The sequence below is a fragment of the Opisthocomus hoazin genome, chromosome 4, assembly GCF_030867145.1.
Source record: "Opisthocomus hoazin isolate bOpiHoa1 chromosome 4, bOpiHoa1.hap1, whole genome shotgun sequence".
Lineage (NCBI taxonomy): Eukaryota > Metazoa > Chordata > Aves > Opisthocomiformes > Opisthocomidae > Opisthocomus > Opisthocomus hoazin.
The window spans coordinates 53,185,912-53,205,012 of record NC_134417.1 but is presented as its reverse complement, the minus strand read 5'-3'; the positions used below and the strand labels follow the sequence as shown (position 1 = coordinate 53,205,012).

Below are 19,101 nucleotides of genomic sequence, written 5' to 3'. Positions count from 1 at the left end.
TGACCTTTAAAGGTCCCTTCTTCTATGATTCTATGATGCAGTATTTCCAGTGATGGAGCATTTAAACAATCTTCAATAAATTGTAACAATGATTAAATATCATTATCGATAAACCTATTAAATGTCTTACCAGTTCTGTTTTTCATTTCCTTCAAATGCCAACTACTAGACCTTGTTACATCTGCTAGACTGAAGAAACACCTACCATGACTGTTTTGTTTCCTATACAGCCCAGTTACAGCCTGTGACCAAGCGATCCTTACCTTTCTTTCTCACCAGGTCAGCAGGTCTTTGCATCTTCCATCATGATAGAAGTTTTCCAGTCTTTCGACCATTCTTAAAGGCCATCCCTGAATTATCTTCAAATTTTTCAGAATTACTCCTCAGTTATAGACATAAAAAAGGCACACAGGATTACAAAGGCTTCACAGAATACACGAGAAACACAGAAAAACAATTATGTATGTCCAACAATCTGTACAGCAAGGTGCTATTTCATATTTGCATGTATTAAGTCAGACTGTTCGTACCCACCTACTCAGCAATCAAGACTTGTGTTAGCAACCTCTTAAGTCCTAGACTCTCCCAATAATAAGCCTACCCCTAAGGTTTTATCCGTGGTTGTTCCATTCTGAAAAAAGTTAGGTAATTCCCGATTGTAATTTGGAATTCCCTGTTCGGTTCCTTCTTTCAACTCATTCAACTAACGACTTTGGAAACCGATTCTTCCACAGCATTAAACCAGGACTCCTCCGCCCGCGTGACCCCCGGCACCGCCGGCGGCACCCCCGGGCCGCGCTGCGCCCGCCGCCCCAGGAGCGCGGGCACGAAGACGCGCGGCCGCTGCCGGGACTCCCCTCCCCGGCGCTGAGGAGAAGCAGGCGGCACGGGGCACCCTGCGGAGCGGCCCCGACCCCGTCCCCGCCGACAGGCCACCCCTGCGGGGACCGGTCGCCCCGCGGGACTGCCCCGGCCACAAGGCCCAGACAGCGAGGCGAAGCGGGGCGAAGCGGGGCGAAGCGGGCTCGGCCCCGCCTCAGGCCCCGCGTCGCGCCTCTGCTCCCTCAAGCGGCGGCGGCGCGCATCCCGCCTCGCGCCTCTCCCAGAGGCTTCCGCGCGGGCTAGCACGCGGCCACCGTTGCGGGGGCAGAGGGGGGAGGTATGGAAAGGATTCCGCCGCGTTGCCACGGTAACGGCCAGGCGGCGGGAGACGAAACAAAAGGGAGGGGGGAAAGGTGGGAAAGAAAGGGGGTCACGTGAAGGGCGGGAGAACCGGAAGCGCATGCCGCGTCCCGGCCGTGACGTGCCGGGGCGGAAGTACCTGTGCGTGCGTGCGTGTGTGTTTTGGTCGGGGCAGAGGCGGCGGAAGTCGGCGGCGGGCTGGGTGAGGCCCGGCTGCGCCCCCGCCCCTCGCTCCCACCCCTCTCCCGCGCCCCGCCGAGGAGCCGCCTCCGCTTTTCCCCCTACTCCAGCTACCCTGCCCCGGCTCACCCACCCGCCCGGACGGAGGGACGGACGGACGCACAGACAGACAGACGTCGCTGCGCCGGCGCCCGGATCCCCCCCCCCCCCCCCGCGCGCGGCCGCCGCGGCCCGGCCAGGTGAGGTGCGGAGGCGGCGGCCGGGCTGGCAGGCGGGGGGTCGCGGCGGCGGGGGGCGTGTATGTGGTTCAGGCCCCGGGCGCCGCCGCCGGCCCCTGCGGCAGCACCGGACCGCAGTGCGGGCTGTCGGGGTGGGCAGCTCGGCGTGCGGGGGGGAGAGGCTGGTCTCTCCCTGCCCGTTTCAAAATGGCGCCCTCGATTTTCCCACTTCCCCTTATTCCTGTGCCTGGAAGGGAGCCGCCGGGGAGGGGAGGTGGTGGCGGCGGCGGCGGGGGTTGGAGGGGCTGGGCCCGGGACCGCGGCGAGAAGGGGAGAGCGGAGATCCTCTCCTGCGGCCAGTTACTGCTGTCTGGGTCTAGCTGCAAGGGCAGGGTTGTTCCCTTCGGGTTCCTTCTGAGAGATGGAAGGGGAGGTTGGGAGACGCGTTCCTGGCTTTCGCCTTTGCTTGCGGGTGGAGCAGGGGCAGTGAATAAGATGGGAAGTAAAACAGTCGGCACGTCGCCATCCGGGGGATCACGGCAGGCCTGGGGAGGATCACGGCAGGCCTCGGCTACTGGGTGTGCTCCACATGAGGCTTAACTGGAACGAGGCATAAAGCTGGAGTATGGTGGAGGGATGAGCCTGTGCCCTCTTATGTTTTACAGCAGAGCTGAACTGTTAAAGAATTATCAAAATGTTCCAGACAACAGGGCCACGAAAGGCTATTTGCTCAGCATTTTCGATGGTGGGTTTTTTTTTCTTACTTTATGTTGCTTTCAGAGCTTGGAGATGGAAAAGAGAGGCTGAACAGTTAATTAAGCAGCTGAAAGTAATCAGACTCTTCCATGTAATGTTCAGACCAAGTAAAAAACATGGTGTCTTTGTTTTTTCCAGGTCGGTAGTGACTTTTCAGAGTTGCAGGCAGGCCAGATTTGCGTGTGTGTATTGTTATTCTATAATAAGAATATCAGGAAAAAGGAAGATGAAGTGAGGTGGCTAGAGACAAAGGTAATACAGTCATCAGTAATTACATTTTCTGTATGATAAACCACTTTAGCTGAAAGTATTTGGTACTATACATCATTCGTATGAGCTTATGAGATGGTTATTATCTTTAATTGGAAGGCTATGATTTTTTTGCAGTGACTGTGATTGCCTTGTTCAACGTACTGTCTCATTATGTTTCAATATAAACTGGCTTACACGTGATAAGCATTTTGATAGTTGTACGTATCACTGTCTTGAACACTCTGGTAAGATGCCACACTAATTCTGCCAGACCTGTAAGGGAATCAGGAGTGCCTGATAAATAAGGCTTTTTAGATACTGCTTTTTAAAACATTCAAGATAGTCCAGCAAAAACAAATTTGAAGTGGATAATGGTTGTAACCTCAGCATTGTACGATCTGTCTCTGTTGACGAAGTGTGAAAAAGTTTATTAGCAATTACTACTATAGTAAGTGTGTTCATGGTAAGAAACACCGTCATTTACTCTGACAGATAAAAGTAGTGGAATATTCCAGTTTTAAATTTATCATGAATTTTTGTTGTGGTCTTTGTATTTGATAACACAATCACATTCATTGTAGGAACAGTGTTAGCTGCCTTAATCTTTTTAGTAGGCTGGCTTTTGTCACTAGTGTTATTTTGATACTTCTGTATTAGCTTTCTTGTAGTTTAAAATAGGCGCTGATCTGAACACTTACATGGCTGTGGATTATGCCATTAAATTGTGAGTTTGTAGGTATTAGCTAACACTGGTATTTCATGCACAGACTCAAATGTAGTAAAATTTGTTTAGTCATCTGCTGAAATACTTATGATTCTTCTCTTTCATAAATAAAACTCATTAACAAAGACTGTCTAGCAGCATATAAATTTATCTTCTAAAGTGATGAGAATATCCAGCATCTGGTAGATTACTTGGTAGGATTAACTGGAGTACTTCTCTAATAACATGCTCCAGACTTTGTTGTTCTGACATTTCAGCATGGAGCTGCTGCCCCTTTGGGGGATATTCATGAGAAGAGTGAAAGTTCCTACTTATCAGAAGGACCTATGTGTTTGTTGTGCGCAAGACTGCAAAGTGGCCCTTGCTTTTCAATATATGATGGCGTTCTCTCATTAAACTCCACAGAAGTAAGATCTCCCTCAGTTCTATCCCTATGAAGCCATCCATCTAAGAAACTTTCGTAGTATTTTCCTCAGCAGATTTTTATATAGTTCCCTTGCATAACTTCCATACGTATCAATTTAAGAACTTGGTTCAAGTCAAACATGTATTTGCTGTTGTGTATATGAGTGAAAATGTCTTTTCAAGGTTTTCTTCCTTTGCATGTTCCAAACTTATTGGTTACAAAGTTTGCTTATCATACAGAAATGGGGAGGGAGCATGTTAGTGGATCTTTTCTGGGAGATTTTCACCAAAGCTAAGGGTAAGAAACAGGCATGGCTGCTAAGCCCTTGAAGTAACTCTTCAGAGTTGTCTTGAAAGTGATTTGTCAAAAGAGACTTGAATTTGCAGTGTGTGTAGGGTAATGATTGCAGTATTCCTCGATTCTGTGTTGTTTTTACGGTTCTCAAGGGTCATATTTTGCGGATGAGTTAAAGAACTGGAGAATTAATGTGACCTGAGGCTTGGAGCGTGCATGGGGTCTGTAGCATTGAAATCTACTTGTAAGTCCTTGTGAGGCACCGTGTTCAGCACACAAATCTAAAAAGAACAGGCCAAAAAACATTCTGTAATGGCTATCTCAAACCGTAGTACTGCTTCTCTTCAGAGTAAAAAAATCTTTTTCTCATTTTTCTTGTTTGTATGCTGGCACATTGTGAAATTACTGAAGTTTCAATATCGTCTGAAACTTTGAGATAATGATTTCCATATACACTTATAGAAGGTGTTATGACTTTTTCAATATATCAGAATAATCTGGATGTGCTCTGTCAGGTTTTCAGTCTTACATGTTTTCATCTTGAGCTGTTAAGAAGTGAGTGGTATGACTATGGCAGGTTTTATTATTAAGTTATTGGATATATTGATGTGACTATTGAATGAATGATGTTTGCAGTATGTTTCTGGGACTTGATGGCCTTCCTTGCTCTATCAGCTTGACAGCTGGTTATTTTTGTGCATAGTATCCAAGTGTCTAGAGTGAGTTCTGGGAAGGAGGGAGTGGTGTTAGAAGGGTGTAAGCTTTGACATTCTCCGATAACTACAGCTCCCGTAGCTTGGGCACCTATAAAGATTGAATTAGGTATTTTTCTTGATAACCTGTTTCAGCTTAGGGTCCTGATGGAGTTCTGCAAGGGGTAACAATTCCTGTTTTGTGAGTGATACAAATCTGAATAACGAAGAACTAACTAAATTGCCAGTTGAAACAAATAGATATTACACAAGTGAGATCAGTCTTGCCTGTTTTTCTGTCGTGCCTCCTTTTGGTCTCGATATGGGAGACAGCAAGCAAAACAGTAGTCATAGCGAGCAACCAGTGTCGTGGTTTAATTTCCTCGATGTGTGTCATCTAGAAGTCACTTGCTCCAAAGAGCACTAACATGGTCGTTGGATGTAGCCTTTATGTCTTTATTAACACTGCAGAGTCTAGAAAAACATGGGATGAATTAGGATTAAAAGGTTTTAAATTATTTCATGGTTGTCCAAAGACACTAGAATGCTACAGCAAACAGATGTATTTCATCTTAAACCAGAAATAAATTAATTGCTTTCATTACTTTTCCAAAGGAAAAGATAAACAAATGGCTAACAGTATTCTGAGCTACATGTATTTTGGCTGTGTTGCTGCTTTGTCTCTTGTAGTATAATTAGGGAGAGATTAACTGTTGTCACTGATCCATATTTATCCAAATTGCTCCGCAACTTCTGAAGTGTATTTCAGCAGCATGTGTGAGGGGGCGGAGTCTTACCTGAGAACCAACACACCAGCTGTGCATGAATTGTTTTATGCTGTAAGGATGAAAGATCTGGTATTTTTAAAATAACTAGACTCCTTCCTGTATTCTGAAATAGTCAACCAAAATTAATTTAAAGAGTCACAATTTTGATATGTAATTATCATAGAACTTAATGATGGTGGGTTATGCAGGTGCTTTTTTGCTTTGTAGAAGCATTCTTTCAGTGTGGTACACTTTCTTTTACATGTCTGTAAGAACATATATCTGAAGTGAGATATTTATTAGATCATGCTATGCAACTAAAATTAAAAAAAACCAGTTGATTTAAGGCTATCATAACAGTCAAACAGGACACAAACTCGGGAAAGACCTGGGTGAATACAGGGCTGTAATATCCTACCTGGAAGAAGCTAGATTATTTTGAGAGGTAGGGAAAAGGAGCAATATGAGCAAATAGGAGTGTTTTTAAGGTGTTGAAAATTTTTTTTTTTGAAGACCTGTATCCAAGCTCTGTGTACAGTGAGAAATAAAATATCAGTTTTTCAGCTATTCTGTTGGTGAAGAAATAATGCTAAGATTTCTTTCTCATTTACTGCATGGAAATTAATTCATAAGGGAGTAACTTAATGGAGGATGGGGCTCTGCTAGAGTGCTAGAAGCACTTTCCAGAAAAGAAGATGCTTCAGGACTTGTGTTGAGTTTACAAAAGAGAGTTAGGAAGGAGAATGAAGGCTTGGTGTCTGAGCTAGGCGTGTAATAAGCTGGAATGCTCAAGTGCCTTGTGTGTGTAAAGTGATTTGAAGTGGGAAGATGGCTAAAGACTACTGCTTGGTTTGAAATGTAGTTCCTCTATCATGAGGAAGAAAGAGCGAGATGTCATTTGAAAGTAGTAGGTTTGCTTACTTTTTTGCAACATTATGTATTAAAGCCATTTTCTGCATTAGGAGAATGTGCTCTAAACTAACTTGCTTGCATCCTAGATGCTAGAAAAGCTGAATCGCCAACAAGTGTGCAAAATTCAAGTAAAACAGCTGGAGTATGACAAAGTTTGGTTTTGTTTTTTTTTTTTAAAAAAAAGCAAAGGCTGGTTTTGTTTTTTTAATCAGAAGTACAGAATCAGATGTTTCTCTTGCTGAGAGCTGATTGACCATCACTTAGGTATATTTCCTGTGGGTTCACCTGGAATTTTGTTTTGGTTACTGGGAGGAAAGAAAATACAGAAAATTATGCCAGTCTTTCATACAGCAGTGCCTACCTGCAGAAAGATTTAATCTCTGCTGTTAAGCGTGTAAAAACATAAATCTTGGGCTCAGAACTGATACCCCAGAGTCTAAAGGCTTTGCTGACCACAACAAGTAAGTATAGTGATTTTTTTTTTTTTTAAGGAGTTTAAAAGAAGGGTAGGTAGACTAAGGGATACATTGTTCATACTTGTTCTTAACAAAGATATCTATTGTGAATATTGGTTTGCTAAGACATGTGTTGGTATTGGAAATGCCAATTTATCGTCATACGATAGTTCTCTGGTGGCTTGCACAAAGTGATCTGGAATCCTTACTGGTCAAGATGATCCAATTTTGTACATATGAAAGCCTTTGTATTTTTGCTTCTCAAAGTACAATTGTTAACTAGAGACGGTATTAATGATTTGTATGTCAAGATCTCCTGTACTTGTGTTTAAGGTAATTGCATTTAAAATACGTGATAGAAGTGAATTGATGAAGTATACTTGCAAAGAACTTGATATTGTGATGGAGTTTTCACAATTTACTCAAGTTTTCAGCATCCTTTAGTGGTACTGACTTCAGAATATTGCTTAGCAACAGCAAAAAATTATGGGCAAAATTACTATGTCTTGTCATTTAATATTTTACCAGTAATGTGAAAGTCTGAATCTGTTGTGTTACACTTCAGTCTTGATACATTAAGAAAGAAAAGACTGAAGTCTTGCAAGAAGACACGTAATTGGATTTTAATGTCCTAATTTGAAGCTTTAATGGGAAAACTGGGTATTGAAGAAGATAACTGGTGCATTTGTCATAGGCTTCATCAATAGTTGACAACAGCGATGGTAGCTGTACTCTGGACTATTGACTTTAGTAAATATTAGGACAAGTTATATATAATCCATGTTGCATTAGTGAATTAGTTTTCTCTTACTTGGCTTGTAAATCTAATATCACCCACCGTCTTTTCATAAGCAGGTTGTTACTGGCAGAAGCACCACTGAAATCTGAATCCTGGAACTTGCTTTCAAGAGCCTGAAACAAAGGACTTCTTTCTAATTTGGGCATGGCTAATCGAGGAGCAACAAGACCTAATGGGCCAAATGCTGGAAACAAAATTTGCCAGTTCAAACTAGTACTTTTAGGAGAGTCTGCAGTTGGCAAATCAAGTTTGGTGCTTCGTTTTGTAAAAGGGCAGTTTCATGAGTTTCAAGAAAGTACGATTGGAGGTGAGAAAATTATCCTGTTGATTTGTTTCACGTGGAGTTTATATTGTTATTGCCCTTGATGATCTTGAATGTAATGGCACTTCTGGAATGGGTCATTGATAGCAGGGATCAAATCTGAGCCCTGTGTCTCTAATTGAGATCTATAGCTTTCTAAGCTAAAAGTTGTGGTTGGCATGAGGCTGTAGCAAACATCCATGTCAAGTGGAGAGAGCAAACTTGTGCTTGAACTGCATAGTTTTGGAAGCTGGGCTTGATGTTACATTTTGTTTGTGCGTGGATGAGTGGCTATTTTAATTGTGCTGTATGCTTAATACATGAAATAAGTGCTTAATAAGAATTAAGAACTTGGTTTCTGTGAAAAAAAAAAAAATATTGCTGCATTTTCCAAAAATTTCTGTTGTTACTTATGGATCCTGGCTTTGCTTTTGATTTGGGAGAACTTGTTACACCTCTGAATACACCTTTCTTTGTTAATAATCACAGAATTTAATGTACTGGTTTTACATTTTGTGACTTCAAACATAAGGGATGCTGGCTCTTAGAATTTTCAAAAAGTCTTTAGCTGTGAACATATTTTATCCCCTGCCTCCCCCACCCGGTAGATTTCTTTTGTTGTATTGCGTGCTGAAGTTGTTTGTGTTTTGAGCTGTGTTCCTCCTTGGATTAAATTTAAACTTATCCTAAAACAATTTAGTGCCATATAGACTTAAATTATGGATTTTATGGATTGGTAAATATTCTCTAGTAGTCCCTGTTGCTGCTTGTATGTATCAGTCTGTTTTATTGTAATATTTATGTGAAGCCCTTTCAGTGGTCTGTATGTGTCTTTACACATGAACAGTTGTTGAAATGTAAAAAATGTACAAAGTTTACGAAAATAAATACAAGCTGAATTTCATTGGATCATTTTTTTACCCTATTTCTATCTGCTACATGTATTTATTTTGTATATCTGTCAGTATAAATGGAGAACCACTTTTTTTCTCCTTTAGCAGTCTTACTAATGCTCAGTTTTGGCTTTGTGCGTTTTAGAATGGCTTTAGGATAGATGTTAGTGTGAAAGATTTCTGTGTTACCTCATACAGCTATGTGGTAATATAGAGCGCATTCTCAAAGATATATATATATTAATTTCACAATAGAAGTGTGGGCTTTAGTTAAAAAAAGTTAAAATTAAGTGAAATTCATTGTTCAATTTCAGTTATCTCCAATTCATTTAACCTCCTTTTTTTTTTTTATTTGTTTTAGTGTCTGAGTAGAACTAGGGATAACCCGAACCCTGTTACACTGTTTAAAAACTATACGAAGGTTAAACAAGAGCTTAAGTTAAGTTTGGATATATAGAGTTTAGTGTAATCTGTTAACTTGTGCCTATACTATATAAAATAGAAACAAGGAAATGCCATATAATACAATTGAGAGATACTAAATACAGCAATGTTGAGATTCAGAAAAAGTTTTCTGTAGAGATAGCTGTCTAACTCTGTAGCTTGTAGTTGCCTAAGGCATAATTTTCTTTGTATACAGAAGGGCCTTTTAACAAAGAGAGGCTTCTGTGCATTGTGAATCTGAATAAAAACTTCTGAAAGAGTGTGGTTAAAGGCAGACATTTTGGATGGTGGTGGTGTGTTTTTGCCACCAGACTAGTGTGGCAATGCCTGTTAATTGCTGAAGACAAAGGTATGGCTGTTAAGGATGACAGGCTTTCAGATAATTAACACAGCTGATTGATTATCAATTTACTATGGCCTTGCAAGATAGATGAAAGTTACTTTGCAGAAATTAACTGGCATTTTATGGTGGTTGAAAGGTTCTTTTCAGCAAAAACATAGGGGTGTCAGAAAAAAACCCTTTGTTGTAATTCTCTTCCTAAGTACATACCTTCATTCATGGAGTGTAGATACATTCTGCTGTTGAAAAGAATAATATGTGTAAGAGCTTCAAATTCCAGGTATTTAATATCTTGTCTCTGCCTTGGAGAAATGTAATACTGATTTAGTTCTGAGGAGGAAGCCCTTAGTCTGATGCAGGATGTATGGTTTTTTCTCTTTATTTTGGTTCTGGGCTGCTTAGGGAACTACCAAGAGGAGCCTGTTTTCCAGTGCTTGGGTATTTGGCATTTATAGATTTGTGGTGATTTAACATTGGAACATCAAAGGCTTTACCTTCGCCAACCTGCCTGCTCATCTGTGATGGATGCTAATAACCCTGAAGCAGGAACACCTGACTACTTAACTAGTCAGCTTCTATATGTTAGTTACAGTGTCCTTTGTAAAGCAAGATCGACTTGCTTTTGGTTTACTGTGGTGAGTTGAAAGTTGCAGCAGTTTTGGAGTGATTCATAGGCTGTCGTGTCTTGGAATATGTGCGACAGGGTAACAGCCCAGGTATGCAAGGGTTATGGGTCAGTGCCTCTTCAGACATTTGATTTAAATTGGCCACAATCTGTCAATATGCTTAGCGGTGAGAGTCCCCAGTTCAGCCAAGCAGGGGGCTTCACTTAGCATTTCATCAAGCAGAAGGTCTTAAATTTTACTACTGGTTTGTGGAAGGAGCAAGGGCAAGCCAGTCTACAGTATTTCACTAGACGTCTGTCATGACCAGAAAAACAACTCCAAGCATTTATGCTGGATTGCTTAAACTTTCATCTGAATTCGTGGAATTGTTGCATTTTCTGCCATGAATGTACTGTAACTGGGCAAACAATGTGACTATAAAGCAAGTAATCAAGACAGCTTGTCAGACCACTGTAATAGTTATGTGTTTATTTTTAAACTTCAAAAGCTAAGGTAGAACAGATGGCTAAGTTAAAACTCAGAGTTAAGAGAACCTAGTAGAAGGAAATCTTGCTTTTCAGTGGTTTTGTTTCCCCAGGAAATTCTTGAGATTCTAGCTTAGTTTTGTAACACAGGTTTCTGTATTGGGTGGGGACTCACCTCCATATTTCTAATATGTACGTTAATCTGAATGGAAGATCATTACTAGGACTGTTTGAAAACTTGGAATAAGTTACTTACTGTTTTCTGTGATTAGAAGACCCTTAATTATCGTAATGCATTCAGCCGTAGTGGCAATGGATGCAAGTTGCCTGAAACTTCAGGCTGTCAAAATTATGCTGAAATTAATTCTTGAGATCACTTGCAAAGTCATAAATATGGCTGCTTTAAGAACAAGAACTTTTGTGAAGTGATTCTTTCTTCCATACCCAGTAGCTAAGGTGGAGTTGTCAGGAGCTGAAAATCCAGGCTTTAAGATACTATTCAAGTAATGTAAATGTGTAGAACTGTAAATAAGTGAACTGTTGGATTATAGCATGATGGGGTTCTCTGAGTAGTCTGTTGAAGCAGGATGAAATGTATCTAGAAGACTGAAGAGAAGGCTTGTGGTTACTCAGATTCACTATAACAAAAAAATGAATTCTTACCAATTATTGCTTTCTTATGTCTTTAACTTGAGGAAAGACTGGCTGTTTAAATAACTGTTCTGTGTTGATCAGTCATGGTCTGTCAGCTAATGCTTGATTCAGACCTGCTATGTTCTAATAATAAGCTTGAATTGTTGAAGGAAATCATGTTTGCATCATGTGAACAGAATTTTATATGAATATAGAGATATATGCAGACTTATAGTTTCAGCACCTCTGTCTTTTTTTGTAGCTGCTTTTCTAACCCAGACTGTATGTCTCGACGATACAACGGTAAAATTTGAAATTTGGGATACAGCTGGGCAAGAGCGGTACCACAGTTTAGCACCCATGTACTACAGAGGAGCGCAAGCAGCTATAGTGGTATACGACATTACAAATGAGGTAAGTACTGTATTAGGGAGGCGCAAGGGGGATTTGGAAGTTAGGAGTCTCGCATCGATCTTTCCATAATTTTTCTTGTGTGAATCAATTCATCATTTCATAGAATCATAGAATGGTTTGAGCTGGAAGGGACCTTTAAAGGTCATCTAGTCCAGCCCCCCTGCCATGGGCAGGGACATCTTTCACTGGATCAGGTTGCTCATTTCATACTAGACTGTGTAATGTTAAATTGTGTCTGTGAGCTATTCTTGCCAAAAGACTATTTCTAGGGTTTTTTATTGCATTAAAAAAAAGAGAGAGAAAGAAAAATTCCATTGTAGAAGTGTTTCAAACCCATCTTTAAATCAGTTCACTAGAATTGAGCTGTTACTCTCACCACAGTGCTGGTGGCAGTTTACTTCTGATGGTAAAAGATACTGTATTATTGCGAGTTACAGGTGAGGACTGGAAAGGTAGCACACGGCATTGAGACCATAACCTAAGGTTATTTGATATATTTTTGTGTGAACTTAGATCAGATAAGCTTCACTTGTTTTTGGTAATATGAGAATTAAAACCCAAAACCCTCTAAAAACCCAGAAACCATGTACTGTAATGAACAGTGGTCAGTAATTAGAAAGTGTTTTGAGACCCTTTCAATATAGCTGTTCATAAACTTGATTCTTGAGGAGAAATTAAAATTCCTGTTTTCTCTCTTAACCACTTCTCTTTCCTTACTCTGTCTACATAAAGATCTTCCTATCTTCACTTACTTTTTCAGCATTATCCCAGCTAAGCACATTTGAGAACTAAGGTAGGAATGTTTCATTTTAAAAGCTCGGTTGGCAAGTTGGAGTGTGCCTTTGGACAAAGGTAGCAGCCTTGCGTTGGCCTTTTGCTTGAAGTATAGATAACAGAGATTGGGATAATAGGTGAGTACAAAAGGATGATAACTCAGTTGCACCATTTTGCAATCATTAACAGGAGTCCTTTGCCAGAGCGAAAAACTGGGTCAAAGAACTTCAGCGACAAGCAAGTCCTAACATTGTAATAGCTTTAGCAGGAAACAAAGCTGATCTAGCTAACAAGAGAGCTGTGGATTTCCAGGTATGTGCATGACTTCTGTTTATAGAAGTAGCATTTTGTTGGAATAGAAACTAAATAAACCTACGAGGAGCTTATATTTATAGCTTAGGTACTTGTTATAGGTCATGCTGTTGAATATAAACGTCAACTGAGACTAATTAAATTATACATGCTGCTAAAAAATCTACTTCTGTACAAGTGATATGTAGCAATAGACTTCTTTGAATAATGAAGTCTGACAAATAATTTATTTGCATCGCTTTACAGCTAGTTGAATTTTTGCTCTTTGATGTGACCTCTTCCTCTCTTCTACCTGAAATTACCAGTAACTAGAGTTTCAGTGGATGAGACAGCAGTAACTCTCAGTGCAAACCATTCTCTCTGGCTTGTCAGCAGGAGAATTCTGATTATCCTGGTATGAAACAGATTGAAGTGCTTAACTTGCTTAGGCTAGACGTTGAAGCAGTGTTTAATTGTGCTTTTCATGGCATTCTTTTTGGTTTAGTGGATATATCTGTGCTCTCACTGCTACCTTTTATCTTCTAGAAAGTTTAACCAAGTCATCAGAAAATAGCTTCCAAAGCAGATAAAACTTACTGCAGGTGGTTCTGGTCCATTCCTGATTGATTGAGTTTGAATTAAGATCGTATTTATTAGTCACTGATTCTCTTAAGGTTTTAATTTGTTTGGTGTCACTGCAAGAGATACTGCTGTATGTAGTAATGAATCCTTTTGTAACTATAGGAGTCAGACTATGAAGGTTAGCAGTGTTTTAGGTACCTTTCTGCCAGAATTCAACTTGGTTTTCTAATTTTGTGCTTCCATGTCAATTGTGACATAAAGCTGTGTGATGGAAGACCTTTGTCTTCTGTGAAAAATTGTGCTATTTACGAAAAATTTCATACATGTGTGCAGTCAAAAACGTAATGAAATTTAATTATCACAGCAGAACTACTTCCATTAACAAAAAAAAAACATTTGAAAAATATCAAGATTTTAATTGTAGAAAAATTATTGTGGATTTGCACAGTCCTTGCAGGCTTGAGAATCCTTTCTCATTGCAAAGCACATTTTGGATTTCAAAGTATTCTGTTAGTTATTTCAGATATAGTTCTTCTCAGATCTTATCATACCATATCACGGATCTTATCAGATCTTACACATCTTATGAGGTGTCACTTGAATATAGAATGCTACAAATTTTTTTTTTCTGTCAGGTATTTTATACTTTGGCTTTTTGCAGATCTATTGAATACAAAGGCAGTTACATAATTAAAAGAAGCTGAGTATTCTCAGCTGAATTGGCTGACGGGAAGTGGCGAAAATAGGAAACTTTTTATGAACAGTTATGTCAGATCAAAATATGAACTGAAAAGGGAGATAACATGGCAAGATATTTAATACAGTTTGTTTTACAATTGTGAATTTGTGTCAGGATAATGAAATTGTTCTGATCCGACTCAGTTGTTGAAGGATTCAAGATAGTTCACAAACTGCCTTCTTTCCAGGGTAATAATAGACTTTCTGATATTTAATGACACTTTCTGGACCTTATTTGTTCTTGCTATCTCAGCTAGTGTTCTGGATGAGGGTTGTCTTTTCAACAAATATTTTTATCTGTTATTTAGTTTTGCCTGAGATTTTTCCGTGTGGGTATTTTCAGGATGAGTAAAGATTTTTAAGATTGCATTTCTAAATGTTTAGCTGCTTGATGGAATTGTAACTTCTTCATAGCTGATGAATAACACATTGTCATATGAGTGTTTCAACAAACTTTCTTTCACAGTGGTATAGAAATTGCTCCTTAGTAACGATAAAAGTACAGTGTGTAATGATTGTGTGATTTTTTTTGTTTTATTTTATTTTTAATTTAATGAAGTAATGCATTCTTATTTTAACTTTCAGGAAGCACAGGCTTATGCAGATGACAACAGTTTATTGTTCATGGAGACATCTGCCAAAACATCTATGAACGTAAATGAAATATTCATGGCAATTGGTGAGTTTATGAACAGACTGAGAATTTGAGGGAGTTATTTTCATGAGAATTCATACCATCTGTCTTCCTAACACAAGATCTTTGTTTTTCCCCTAAGTTATTTCTGGCACTGAAGTTTGCTTAGGCCCTTTCATATCCCTTTTGATGTTCAGAAGTCAGATAAACGTACTTGAAATGCAGTTGTACAGCTCTTGTGGCAAGCACCAGAACACTTGGGTTAACTTGGAATAGCTAAGCTAGGTTACATCTGAATTCTGTCAGCAAGTTCCATGTACCTGTTTTGATTCCATTATCAAAACTTGTACTGCTTCAAGTTCAAGCAAAATTAAGCTTTAGTTACCTACAAAAATACCCCACCTTTCCCGTGGTATAGGTAACCATAAAAAGCTTTATACAGCTTTTCTTAATTGTAGGTTGTATTTGGCATCTGTTAATCAAATTAGTGTAAGAATGTAAGTGAAAGAGTATAAATGTGTACCTTTTCATGGTATATCGCTTGCAACAGTCTCCACGCTACCCTGAATAGGTGTAGAGCCTGTAATAATGCCCCTTTTGTGAGACAGTGGTAATTGAAGCTGGAAACATTTCAAAATGGCAGAATAATGGACTTGCTTAAAAGTCAAGTATTCATTTTAGTCTAAACAAAATATTTGTTAAATACACTTTTGTTTTTAAAATTTTGTTGGAATTCCAAATGCAGCTCTCTGAAATCCGAAAATTGTGCCAAAGATGACAGTGTGTGCTTAAGTTCAATATCCAACTATAAGTAAAGGACACTTCATGTGAAAAGTCCATTTACTAATACACTTTTAGCTCTAACATAGTATCTTTACACAAATCCTTAAGACTAACATGTAATAGTAAGTATAAATTACTAAGAGATTTTGTGAATTCCATTGAGAGACAGAAAATGGTATTTCATTCTTAACAAAAGAAGGAGGAAAAAGAAAATGTGTCTTTCGGTTGGTCACCAACCTATATAATAATAACCTTAATCACAGTAGTAGCTCTACTACTGGGGAGTAGTAATGTATAGTGTCAATTAACCTTATTAAATCTGTTTCATATTTTGCATTACAGTGACCTCTTTATCCTACTTCTTTTTGTGAAAAACCGCATTGCTATCAAAATTAGAAGAGCTCTTACCTTCTGCTTTCCAAGTCAGAAAAGCAGAAGGTAGTTCGTGGTGTGGTTCAAACTTCCAGCAGATGCAAATTAAATTATCACTATAGCAACACTTTATAACAAGTACTTGCTTCATATTAACTATAAATACTGGGGGGGAAAAAACCCACAGCTGTATGAGTGGAACGTATTTTTTTCTCATAAATGCTTGAGATAGGCCTGTATTTGATGATACAGAAATGCTCAATTACACTGTTCCTGGGAAATTTTAAAATTAATTTGTTTAAAGGTACAATTTGCATCTTGTTTAAAAAAAAGACAAATTAATCCCCAAAATCTGATATTTTTTTCCACATTGATGGGTGAAATTCAGCTTTGTCAGTGCATCAGAACAAGATCTCCCTGAAGGAGAATCTTGACGAGGCTGTAAGTGTTGCATGGAACTTGGAATGGCCTTTTGCACAACATGGATGCAGTTTGTTCAGGACCATGTATAAATACGATGTTCAAAAATGGGAGAAAATGAAAAATGAGAACATGGATGGAATTGAGGGATGCAAGCTACAGCTGCTTGTAAATTGACTGCTTGACAGCTGGTTGAGAACTTCCAGTTAAAAAAAAAACTGTTAATTTACAATTCTAGAATGTATGTGTAGAATCCAGACCAGTGCTCTTTTTCTGCTGATGCTTTGTCCCTTCGTACTGTCTCAGCAGCTGGTCCAGCCTTCTGTGGGAAAGAGAGCCTAGATGAGATTACCAAGCACTCTGAGATTATCTAGCACCACAACGCATCTTGCTGATGTGTACTCTATTGGTTTTCTGGCTGTCATGCTTCCATTTCATTCCTTTTAGGAAAAGTTGTTCTTTAAAAAGCTGGCCAAAGTAGTTGCTTTGGAGTCGAAGCAACTCTAGAACAGGGATGGTGGTTGGGTCCTAGTAACATGGGCAAGATGGCAAGACTTGGCTTTCTCTCCATCACAAAATTGCTAGGAGGAGCTACTGCTCAGAATGGTAACATTTTTCACCCTTATTTTTCATGTCAATGACTGAGGAGGTACCCTGGAGCTACAAGGTCAACAAAGAAATCACAGTCAATTGACTCACAAGAGCTGGCGAGAAATGGCTTGGGGGGAAAAAAAAAAAAAAGAAGAGAGACCTGATTTAGTGCTGAGGGCCATTTTACATGTTGTATGCAAATACTTATTCTGGCTAGATAGCTGGGCAGTAGTTTGACCCGCTTCTGTCTGTTTTGTGCCTTTTCATTCCTTTTGTGTCTTTCAGCACTAACATCCTGATCTTAAAGCCTGTTCTGTGTAGGGGGATTCCCACAAGAGCCTTTGTTTACTGGCATAGCACACCTGCGCAGTTAGCATTTTGCTGTTTAAGTTACTAATGCATTTCACTCTTGAAATTTGTAGATGAGGTAGTTAATTATTAAGAAGTGTCTTATTACCAGTGCACTGAATAAAATGAGATTTTATAGTGATTATATTGATACGCTTACAGAGTAGTAAAGTGTTGACTGCTTATGTACTCAGGTGATTTAATCTTAGTACAATCTCACTTTTAACTCCTATTTCTTGTTGATTTTATAGCAAAAAAATTGCCCAAGAGTGAACCACAGAATGCAGGAGCCAACTCTGCCAGAGGAAGAGGAGTAGACCTTACTGAACCCACGCAACCACCCAAGAGTCAATGTTGTAGTAACTAACACATAATTGCTTTAAACTGTTCTGAATATTCTTCTGCTTCCTAACTGTTAATAACCATGGAATTGGAGTGCTTAACCTGGCCCAGTACAGCTTCCAAACAGTGAAGAGACTTATGATAATAGTCAAGTTCATGATACAGAGTTTTCTTTTGACTTAAATTTTTAACATGCATGTATCCACCGCTGACTGTAATGTTTCAGCAGTAGAGGAGAGATGGAAGCGGAATAAACTTCCTTCAGTTGAAAGGTTTAAAAATCGCTTACCATTAGGGGTCTAGAAGAACTGCTTTCCATGGACCTAATTGGCCAGTTCCTGTAGCCTCAATACTGATTACTGTTATAATAAATAGAATTGGGACTTTTCATAATTCTCAATTGTGCTATAAAACCTTTTTAGAAACAGGGTCTAAAAATTACTTAAACTTATTCACAGTATTGATGCAACCAGTTGTTTCTGCAAGTATCTACTGTTTAGTTATACATTCCATAGTTTATTAATTTAATTACAAATAATACTTATATTAACAATCTTAAGAACCCTATGCTTGCAGGAAAGTGGAGTTTTAGTTGGTACACTGTATGTAAATTATATCAACCCAGTTAGTTATCTGAAGGAGTCAGTGAAAAATCAAGTTTAACTTTATTTCTGGTCTGTTCAGAGGGTACAGACCAGTAAATTCAACTTTATGACTTAGGATTTTTTTTCCCCTCTACAAACTGTAAGAGCTCTTCAAGTAAAACCACAACAAACTGGGTGTCTGTGACTTCTTTCTTGTTTTTTGATCATTGCTGGCCATTACAGTTTGTTTTTCCCCTAAGGAAAAAAACAGTGCACTAATTATGTACATCCAACTTGATTTTAAATTTGGATATTAATGTACTGTAAATAGGTACTCTGCATTATAGTCTACATTTGTTTAATACTTCCTGTAATATTTAAGAGTTGCTTAAAGGTATACAGAATGTACAGTTACTTAAAGCTAACTTTTTTCCTCATCTGATCAAAGGGGGTTCTGAGTTCTAGCCTTTATGGCTAGAACAGTAATAAATGATGCTCCTGTATCTGTAACATAAGTACTGCTGTCTGTCAGTAATGAACTTTGCAACTTTGTTTTCCAAAGTACATTTTATTTTGATCTGTCCAGTATATTGCACTAATTCTTTTAGTTATTTTCATTATATGAAATCTACCAAGTGTGTCAGAAGAGATGAATTAGTCTATTTAAATGTTGAACTGATAGCAGAAACTTACCTGTGCAGATTTTAAATTTGCAGTAATCTGGGTTGAGCAAGGAAAATGACAGTTCACCAGTGTTTAGTTTTATATTGAGGTGCTCAGGTTTGAATAAAGTGGTTTAAAAAAAATTTTTTTTTTTGATTGCTGCTTCTCATTCAGAGTTTCAGAAGGTTTTACTGCATTTGCAAGGTTTCAGACAGAATGTCTGGTTT

The 19,101-nt window shown here is 39.1% G+C and overlaps 1 protein-coding gene across 5 annotated transcripts; it reads left to right on the top strand.

Moving 5' to 3' along the window:
• Positions 1-1,296: 1,296 nt before the first annotated feature.
• Positions 1,297-19,035, top strand: RAB5A (RAB5A, member RAS oncogene family). 5 transcript variants are annotated; one of them, XM_075419035.1, is made up of 7 exons: positions 1,297-1,601; positions 2,475-2,588; positions 7,694-7,944; positions 11,601-11,752; positions 12,716-12,838; positions 14,723-14,816; positions 17,537-19,035. In XM_075419035.1, the coding sequence occupies exons 3-7, from the start codon at positions 7,782-7,784 to the stop codon at positions 17,650-17,652; spliced, it is 648 nt and encodes a 215-aa protein (XP_075275150.1). In that variant the 5' UTR covers positions 1,297-1,601; positions 2,475-2,588; positions 7,694-7,781; the 3' UTR covers positions 17,653-19,035. The 5 variants fall into 5 exon arrangements, with proteins under 5 accessions (XP_075275150.1, XP_075275151.1, XP_075275154.1 ...); XM_075419036.1 differs by having other exon boundaries at positions 7,691-7,944; XM_075419039.1 differs by lacking the exon at positions 2,475-2,588 and having other exon boundaries at positions 7,691-7,944.
• Positions 19,036-19,101: the final 66 nt, after the last annotated feature.